At 34.1% G+C, this 10513-nt stretch overlaps 1 protein-coding gene across 1 annotated transcript; it reads left to right on the top strand.

Annotated features, from left to right (window-relative positions):
- The first annotated feature begins 3271 nt into the window (after positions 1-3271).
- On the top strand, positions 3272-10189 carry LOC133193250 (serine/threonine-protein phosphatase 6 regulatory ankyrin repeat subunit C-like). Its single transcript, XM_061329208.1, is given in 5 exon segments — positions 3272-3773; positions 3776-3911; positions 5625-8663; positions 8666-8693; positions 8695-10189. Coding segments are annotated over 5 exon segments (5172 nt in total). The 5' UTR covers positions 3272-3299.
- Positions 10190-10513: the final 324 nt, after the last annotated feature.

The raw sequence follows: 10513 nt of genomic DNA, 5'->3' as shown, positions 1-10513 counted from the left end.
GTCCTTGTCTATTCTGTATCTTTGTTCCGGGGTAGGGTAGGGAGGTGAAGGGTTAAATCATTCATATCCTTTATATTTCATTCAGCCAAATTGTAACATTTTAGAAAAAATTAACATCTAAATTCTCCTTAACAAACTTTGAACATCCCGAAATTGGAATTCAAGTTATTCAACTAAAATTTAGCTTAAACTTTTTTCAGCATTCTTTTTCATTAACCACAATGTTAATTAACGAGTTTTTTTTTGTTTTTATTCTTAAATATGTTTCAGCTTGCTATTTGAGAATACGGTTCAGCAGTGAACAATAGTTTGTAGTCATGAGTCAAATGTCATGCCATGAAAATATCTATTTGATTGTTTAATTTAAAATATCGATCGAAACATCGGTTAAATGATTAATATATATTAGAATTTTTTGATCAAACAAAAAAATTGAAAAGAATGAGACTGAAAGAAAACAATATCTACATGCATCTTTTTGTATGAATCACGTGACAAATATTTGACTAAAAAACAGGAAAACAGTGAAATTGTGTTAACCTAAAAAGGAGTTAGGCAAAATTTCACAACAGACACATAAGAGTAAATTTAAGCTTTATGTTTCTCTTTTCCTAATTGGAAATGTGTTGATTTAACACTTTACACCTACAAAGTAAAAGGACAGAAAGAATATAAAAGTTCAATACCAGGTAGGAAGATTTATTTTAATACATTTCTTCCTGGTAAGTTTGCAATTCGTTCTGCTGCACTTTACAAATATTTAACTAAAACGTAATTAGAAATCATTATAATACTATATTATGAACTCATCTTCCGGTTATCCTCATGTTGTGCTCAAAGCAACGGTGTATAGGGAAGGGCTTCTGTGCTGTTTCTATTTTATTCATCGTATAAATAGGATTAAACAACAGTCAGGAATGCTTTTAACCTACCTAATGACTATTGGTAATTTTTAAAACGATCCGAAAATACCAATTTATTTACATGTATTGCTTGATATGAATTTTTTTAAAAGATATTAGCATGAATACTGATTTTTCTTCCAATAAGGCAAAAAAATATTCAACCACCTATCCATAAAATGTGTTTTAAGAAAATTATAAACTTTCGTACATACAAATCTAGTAAGTGTGATTATAAATTAAAAAAAAAAAAACGGTAAAAAATAATATAAGTTGCATATGGAATAGTACAATCAAGGTTTATAGAAAACATTTGTACCTCCTCACAGATTGGCGGTATAAACGGAAAAAAATGTAACAAAAGGTACAAATACTTTGAAAATTACTTCTCTGGGTAAAAAAAAAAACAATGTTGATTATGAATCAATGAAATGAAACTAAAAATATAGGCAATGAGAGTAAACTTGCAATATATGTTTGTTTTGTTTTTCTGTTTTATTTCTTTGTTCAATGGCAATAACGGTAAAATTGATAATTTGAAGTATTTGATGTGAAATTACACATTGTTCGCTTTACAGAATTTAAAAGAATGTTTTTGAGTACAAACTTTTTCTAGGTCAGAGGTCACAGAGGGGTTAGGATTAGATGGTTAGTTGGTCACATGTTGGGTGTAACTTCTATAGGAGATGTTTGGCACCTGATCCCACCTCTGTTTTCAGAGGTCCATGTTTTGTTCTGCCTATGATTTGTATTGTTGGACTTTTGAATATGATTACTGTTCATTATCTTTCATATTAAAGAAAGTGTGTCGATGTTGTAATATATTTTAAATGGTTTATGTGACCAACCATATGATTTCATTATGACGTACTATTTTTTGTTGCAAATACTGAAGTTTTCCTTTTTATTCAAGTTGTTTATTTAGATTACATGTAAGCATCTGATGCTACATTAAATAGAACCAGACAAAAATAAAAGAATTACATGTAAACTATATCAGTAACATTTAAAACAAAAACACGGTTTCGATAAGTAGCTGTTAGGCCTGTTTATCAAAGAAACAGAGGTATAAAATTTTTCCAAGGCAAAAAGTGGTCTTCTGTTTTGAATATTAAGAGGACAATGATTTTAATTGTGTTCAATTAAATTCATACCATATCCTTCTTGTTTTCTTTTAGGATATTTATTCAAACAAATATAATATTTCAGGTAAAAAGTCTGAATTAACGTAAACAAAAATTGTACTTTCCCAGATTGTGATCACAATTTTGCTTGCAATCTTTTTTCTTACTCTTGTTATCTTTAGCTTAGACTCTTACCGGAATAACTAATATTTTTGTCAATTGTCTGATGAACTTTGTAATAAATGAAATCCGACACAATAAACATCGAATGAAAAAAAAATAACAACTTCATATAGCTTTAATTTACTTATAACAATAAGATGCAACACATGATAATTTTTTCCAATTTTTAAACAATTTCAAATGATATCAGCAGTAAATACTTGACCATTCAAAATTTTGACGAGTTGACGAGTACATGTATGGAGTAAACTGTGAAATCCGTTTGATAGAATGATTGAAAAGTTGGTTGATAGAATGTACACTCAGAAAACTAAGAGGGTTGAATTTATGTATGGTGACACGGAAGTTTTGGAGCATGATAAATCCTAATCTACAGTAATGTGATATTTGATTTTACATGACAGAGATATGACTGGAAAACAGGAAAACAGTGCTTGAAATTGCTAAAAGTGAGATAGACATTATATTGCATTACAAAGTAAATTAAAATTTTTCTCAGATTTTATGTAAAATGAAGAAATCAATTGTCTAAGCTGCTAAAAATCCCGAAACATGGCTAGTGTCCAATAGTATCAATGTTTTTGTAAAGCATTGCAGGAACGATCAAGGCAGAGAAATCAGAAGTTTTATTTAAAATAGCTTGAGTCGGATTGACATCACAATGCTAACAGAGATCATTTTAATAATGTTATTTGAGAACTTATAAAGTTATTGAATACATATATGGATCATATGTTCATTTTACAAAGCTATGAAACAAAGTAGAAAAAGATCCTTGGTAATTAAAAGTATCAACTGAATGATTGTAAGGTTCAAATTCTTTAATGGCTTCCCTGCCATTTTTAGATTTTGAGGCCTTTTAAAGTATAGAATTCGATAGCTGTATAATACTTTTATCCAAGAAAGCAATTAACTTTTTGAATCGGCTGAAATTTTTATTTTTTTTTTTTTTGAGAAGAACAAAATTTTGCTATAACATATAAATAAAATTTATTCATTTATTGTTTTACAGGACTTAAGAATTGATAAAATACTGAATGATAATTTCAAATATTTCAGATTATGAAATGGTCTACTAAAAATTAAAAGAATGGCTTCTGCACCAACTCCTGGTAACCGTTCTAGGTTTGCTAAACTCGGGATGGCGATAAACGAAGAATTGACACAGGCATACAGAGATATTTTAGAAATGGAAGTACCTCCTGGACTCGTATATAGCAAAGTGAAGAAATTAACCGACGTGTATAAAAAATTACGCCCAGACCAAGAACTTCGACTTAAACAGGCCAAAAAGAAAGGATACAAAGAGTTTGATATAACCTTATTATATACGCTGATTAGAAACATATGTGCAAAGATCCCATTTCCAACAAAAGGTTGGGGTGGGAACACAATGCCGACAGTAGGAGAAGTAACGATCGGCGATGACGTTGAGAGGATAAGGTTGATAAGAAACAACATGTTTGGACACATAAGCTCGGCTTCTACCTCACAGACAGAGTTTAATGACACGTGGTCAATCATAACTGATATCTGCCAAAGACTGCAAACGTACACAAAGAAATGTCTGGACTGAGTACAATTCAAAGACAGGCCTTAGAAGAAGAAAATGAAAAGGCTATAATTGAAAAACTTGAAGCCGATTATAAAAATAATACTGATCTTATGGAAAAGATGTCTTCTTTGGAATTACATTTGCAAGGTATGAATTCAAAATCCGAATCCTAAGAGAAAAAGAATGTCCACAATGTATATGTTATCAATGGGGAAACAGTGAAGGTTAACTCATCCGCAAATAAAAATACACTTCTTGCGTGTTTTTTTTAAAATCAGAATTAGTTTTAAATACTCCTTTTCTACATCTCACAGGCGTGACAGGTTGACATTGTGTAGTTTTTTTCCCATATTGATATGGTTGTTGCAACCATAATTTTGTTCTAACCTTGATAAAGAGGACACGGCGGATGTGACCAGTCAACAATGAAAGGATGCTTACTCCTCCTTGCCCCTGATCCCACCCCTAGAGTGTCTGAGGATCAGATTTAATCTTTACACGTATAACTGTTCCTTATTTTCAGATTTAATGATCAGATTTTCTTATATGTGCAATCCTTTGTTAATCATGTTGTTTGAGTGAGTCTGATTAAACTGATCACAATTCTATAAATTGAAACTTATGATAGGGTAGGGTTGTTATGTCATACATTTAAATCAATATTACATTTTGATATATTTTTATGATGAATTTGAACAAAGAGTTCCCTTCCAAAATTGATACAAAAACAATTCCATGGTCCTTGGTCGAATTGACTCAGGGAAAAAGTCCCATAGTAGTGAAGTAAGTTGGCCATCTATTAAAATAAGATACACCTTTGAATTTTTATAAGGTAAATCGATTGATTGATGTTAATCATATGAGCCACACGCCTTCTACAAAATCTATATTATATTTCTTCCAACGCATTCAGGTTAAGGTCACAGGATGAGACTATATTTGTTATGCAAAAGTGTCAAGAGGTGCAGCATAGCAAATCATATGTATTAGCGATTATTTAGCAGGAAAACTGTTTTCATGCTAGCATTAAAATTTAGATAAGGTAAGTAGATTTGTTTTTGTTTGTTGTTTAACGTCCCTCACGAAAATTTTTCACTCATATGAAGACGCCACCACTTGCCGGTGGAGAGCTGCAAACTTTGTTCTATACTCGGCACTTACGGCCATTGAGCAGTGAGTTATCTTTTTCGTGCCAGCACCTACTGCGACACGGGACCTTAGTTTATACGGTCTCGTCCGAAGGAGCGGTCTCAACGTCCCACAGTGGGATTCGAACCCGCGACGTAAGGATCAACTCCTTACTTCGCAACTCTAGAGCAGACGCTCTAACCAATGCTCCACGCGGGCGACCGGTAAGTAGATGATATATTTTTTATACGTTTTTTAATATTACCTTATCTTCTTTAATCCTGAACTCTGGGATAATCCCGATGAAAATAGTAAAAGAGCCATCGAACTGTAACTATTTGACATATATGCCAAAAGCCATGACCAGACGAAGTCATAGCCAGATACTCAAGGTTCCTTCAAGGCCCATGGGCTTTTTCATTTGCTTATATTATAGTTTTTTGAAAACTGATTTTGTGAAAACGTTAGAAATATGATAGAAAAATGAGAAAACATTTTTTATTTACTTACCAGTATTGGCGAATGTTGCCGGTTTTTTAATTGTAAATATTTTTCACTTTTTTTTATGTATATATGCAGGATGTTTTCTCAGTCGTAAAAATAAGGAAGAACAAACTGATTTCGTAGCAGCTACTAATCATGAATAAAGGCTCTTGAGAATACTGGTTATTCTATACGCCACCATCTGGCATTGACTGTTTTCATTAATGTGAAAGACATTTTTTTTTTTAGGACTACCAATGATAGATGAGATTCTCAAAGACTGGCGAGAAGAGAACACTGCTTTTATTCCTACAAAAGCAAGTGGAGTCGTCGAAGAAAAGCTTAAAAGTCATAACCTAGTTACAGTTGTTGGAAATTCTGGATCTGGCAAATCGGCGATTATTCAACATATTGCACTCAAGTATAAAGATCGGGGAAGTAATGTCATACCAGTGGATGAAGTTAGAGAAATTAAAGAGAAGTTAAATTTGTATTCGACAGAAAAGGAGACTCTTTTTGTACTCAATGATCCATTAGGTAAAGAATCGTTTGATAAAATGTTGTATACATCATGGAAAATTTATCAAAATACAATAGAGACTTGCTTAAAGAAGGTTAAAATACTGGTGTCCTGTAGAAGATGCGTTTTTTATGATAAGAGAGTGAAGGGTATTTTATTTGAGGAATCTACCATAGTAGAAATTGACAACGAAGAAAATCGACTGACTGATGTAGAGAAAAGAGCAATCCTAAATCAATACACACAGAGTCTAGAGCTTTCTGAAGAAATTATTTTTGAAATTATCAAAACAGAAGCATACTTCCCATTGCTTTGTAAGCTTTTTTCTAAGTCAAATTACAAGGAAAATGGGCTTGACTTCTTCAAATATCCGTACAGGTTCATTAAAAAAGAAATTGAAATTTGGAAGAGCAAAGACAAGAAGAAATTCTGCGCTCTTATTTTAATTGTAGCTTTTAAAAACAATTTGAAAATAGAAACAATTGTAAGGAATGATGATTCCAAGAAGAAATATAAAGACATTTTAGGAATGTGTGAATTAAAAGAAAACACAAATATTTCGGTCTTTCGCAGTACTTTCCAAGAACTTAAAGGATCTTATGTGAAATGTGTCGGGCATGTTTTCCAATTCCTTCACGACTTTATTATGGAGATAACAACATTGGTGTTTGGTATTAATTGTCCTCAAGAGGCAACACAGTACGCAGACAGTGGTTTTCTGCGACGACGGATGAGAATAGAAGACGATACAGAAGAGAAAGACCGCGATCCCTTCACTGTTTACCTGCCTGAAGAGTACATTGGTGATCTTGTGGACAGGTTTATCATGGACATGCAAACAGAACATTTTGTAGATGTTGTTCTTAACCAATGTTTAAGAAATGAAAGTGTGATCAAAAAATTTAAGGACAATGTTAATTCATCAGAAAATCTGGCAAACATTTTTTTAGATATCAAATTTTTAATAGATAAGTCAGAGTTAAAAGAAAAACCGTTGCGTGATTATAGCGTATCAAGACTTTTTTTTCTTGATTGGAGAGGTGAAATATGTCCCTTAATTGGATTTATAGCATTTTGTCATGATGAAATTTCTCTATTTTTTATGAGAAACATAGACAAAAAAGCATTACAGAATATTTTAGTATTTTCTGCCGTGTGTGCTAATGGAGGATTAAACTTATTAGATAGTCTGAGCCATGAATACAAAAAAACGGCCATAAAAGAAATTTGGGGATTATTTTATCCAATCCACATTGCTTCGGTCTTCCATAACTTTGAAATTATTCCAGAGATAATCAGACTCGGTGCTGACGTCAACATGTTAAGTGCTGGTGATATTTGGACTCCGTTAATCTTGGCAGCAGGAAATGATGAAGAACATTTAAGAGAGGCTGGAAAGGAGACAGATGGAGGAGAAAGACGTAATAAAACTATTTCTTGCTTATTGAACAATGGCGCCAAAATCAATTTATGTGGCGACGATGGAAAACATCCTCTGTGGATAGCTTGCCAAAAGGGATATGCCAGCACGGTACAATTGTTACTGAACAATGGCGCTGGCATCAATCAATGCGATCGGGACAGAATCAGTCCACTATGGATAGCATGTGAAAATGGACATGACAAAACTGTTCAAGTGTTACTTAACAATGGGTCAGATATCGATTTGTGTGACGAAAATGAAATGAGTCCTCTTTTGATAGCTTGTGAAAATGGACATGATAGCACGGTTCTGGTTCTACTGAAGAATGGCGCCAATGTCAATTCATGCAATAGTTATGGAGTCAGTCCTCTGTGGAAAGCATCTCAAAATGGGCGTCATAGCACGGTACAAGAGTTATTGAACAATGGCGCGAATGTCAATTTATGCACTAAGAATGGAATCAGTCCTCTGTGTATAGCTTGTCAACCTGGATATGAAAGCACGGTAGAAGTGTTACTAAACAACGGTGCCGACATCAATTCATGCAACCAGAGTGGACTCAGTCCTCTTATTAAAGCTTGTCAATATAGACATAATAATACTATACAACTATTACTAAACAATGGCGCGAATGTCAATTTATGTGACGAAAACGGTGTCAGTCCTCTGTGGGAAGCGTCTGAAAATGGGTGTGATAACACGGTACAAGAGTTGCTGAACAATGGTGCCAATGTCAATTTATGCAATGAGAATGGGGTTAGTCCTCTGTTGATTGCTTGTCAATATGGACATGATAGCACTGTACAAATGTTACTGAACAACGGTGCCGATTTCAATTTATGCAATAGAAAAGGAGTCAGTCCTCTTTATAAAGCTTGTCAATATGGACATGATAGAATGGTACAAGAATTACTGAACAATGGCGCCAATGTCAATTTATGCAATAAGAATGGAGTCAGTCCTCTATGGATAGCTTGTCAATATGAACATGACAGTTTGATACAAATATTACTAACCAATGGCGCCAATGTCAATTTATGTGACGAAAACGGTGTCAGTCCTCTGTGGGAAGCGTCTGAAAATGGGTGTGATAACACGGTACAAGAGTTACTGAACAATGATGCCAATGTCAATTTATGCAATAAGAATGGAGTCAGTCCTCTATGGATATCTTCTAAATATGGACATGATAGCACAGTACAGGAGTTACTGAACAATGGCGCCAATGTCAATTTTAGTGACGAAGATGGTATCAGTCCTCTGTGGAAAGCTTGTGAATATGGACATGATAGCACGGTACAACTATTACTGAACAATGGCGCCAATATCAATTTATGCAATAAGAATGGAGACAGTCCTCTGTGGGTAGCTTGTCAAAATGGACACGACAGCATTGTCAAACTTTTAAAGAACAGTGGTGCTAAACTTTTATTAGTCAAAGGCAATGAAATCAATTTTTGCGACGATAATGGAGACAGTCCTCTACACAAAGCCTGTCGAACTGGCCATGATAGTACAGTTCAATTGTTACTGAACAACGGCGCGAATGTGAATTTATGTGATATAGACGGCTGCAGTCCTCTTTATATAGCCTGTCAGAACGGAAATGTTAAGATAGTCCAACTATTACTTCACAATAACGCTGGTGTTAATTTATGTGATAATGATGGAAACAGCCCTCTGAATATTGCCTCTCTAAATGGACACGACCACATTGTCAAACTGCTATTGAGTAGTGGTGCGCAGTTTTTACTTAACAACGGCGCTGAAATCAATCTTTGTGATAATGATGGAGAAAGTCCACTCTTTAAAGCCTGTCGAAATGGCCATGATATCATAGTTCAGTTGTTCCTAAACAGTGAAGCTGATGTAAATTTATGCAATAAACACAATAACAGTCCTCTCCATATTGCTTGTGAGAACGGACACAACAGCACAGTTCAACTGTTACTGAAAAACAGCACTGAAATCAATCTTTGTGATAATGATGGCGAAAGTCCTCTATTCAAAGCCTGTCGAAATGGACATGATTTTATAGTTCAATTGTTCCTAAGCAGCGGAGCTGATGTAAATTTATGCAATAAATTCAAATACAGTCCTCTACATATTGCTTGTGAGAACGGACACAACAGCACAGTTCAACTGTTACTGAAAAACAGCACTGAAATCAATCTTTGTGATAATAATGGTGAAAGTCCTCTCTTCAAAGCCTGTCTAAATGGTTATGATATCATAGTTCAGTTGTTCTTAAACAGTGGGGCTGACGTAAATTTATGTAATAAACACAATTACAGTCCTCTCCATATTGCTTGCCAATATGGGCATAACAGAATAGTGCAACTGTTACTGAGCAATGGCGCCAGCATCAATTCATGTGATGATGATCGCTTCAGTCCTCTTTATATGGCTTGTCGAAATGGAGATGAAAGCATGGTACAACTGTTACTGAACAACGGTGCCGACATCAATTTATGTGATAAAGATGGAGTCAGTCCTCTTTGGATAGCTTGTGAAAACTTACATTGCAGCACAATCGAACTTCTACTGAATTCAGGTGCTGATGTAAATTTATGCAATAAAGGTAACTGCAGTCCGCTGTACATAGCATGTTTCAATGGTCATGAGAGCATTGTGAATCATTTATTGAACAACGGTGCAAACATCAATTTATGTGACAACGATGGAACTAGTCCACTCTACATAGCCTGTGAAAATGGACATCACAGCACAGTCCAATTATTATTAAAAAATGATGCTTGTGTTAATTTATGCAATAAAGACAATAAGAGTCCACTGTACATTACATTCTTACATGGTCATGACAGTATTGTTCAACTTTTACAACAAAATGGTGCTGAATTGATATACTGACGTCGACGATGGTGTCAGTACTTTCGATTGATTTCTCAATACTAAGAGCGTTCACATTATTTCTAAGATATGCAAATGTTTATTTAGTCTTTTACTATAGCTTGCAAAAATGAGCATGATGCTTTCACAAAGAATTTACTGCAGTTATTCAAAAACGTCCACATGAGAAGAAGAAAACACTTGCTGTGGCTTTCAGTCCTACATTCAGATATATCGACGACGTATTATCAATGAACAATAGTTACTTTCATTCATATGTCAACTCGACATATCCTGGTAAACTTGAAATAAAAGACACCACAGAATCTGCCACTTTTGTTTCAT

Source organism: Saccostrea echinata, unplaced genomic scaffold (assembly GCF_033153115.1).
Source record: "Saccostrea echinata isolate AGI-Se365-2 ecotype Australia unplaced genomic scaffold, CSIRO_AGI_Sech_v1 ptg000027l, whole genome shotgun sequence".
NCBI lineage: Eukaryota > Metazoa > Mollusca > Bivalvia > Ostreida > Ostreidae > Saccostrea > Saccostrea echinata.
Note: the sequence above shows the minus strand (reverse complement) of the source record. Positions and strands in the feature narration are given on the sequence as shown.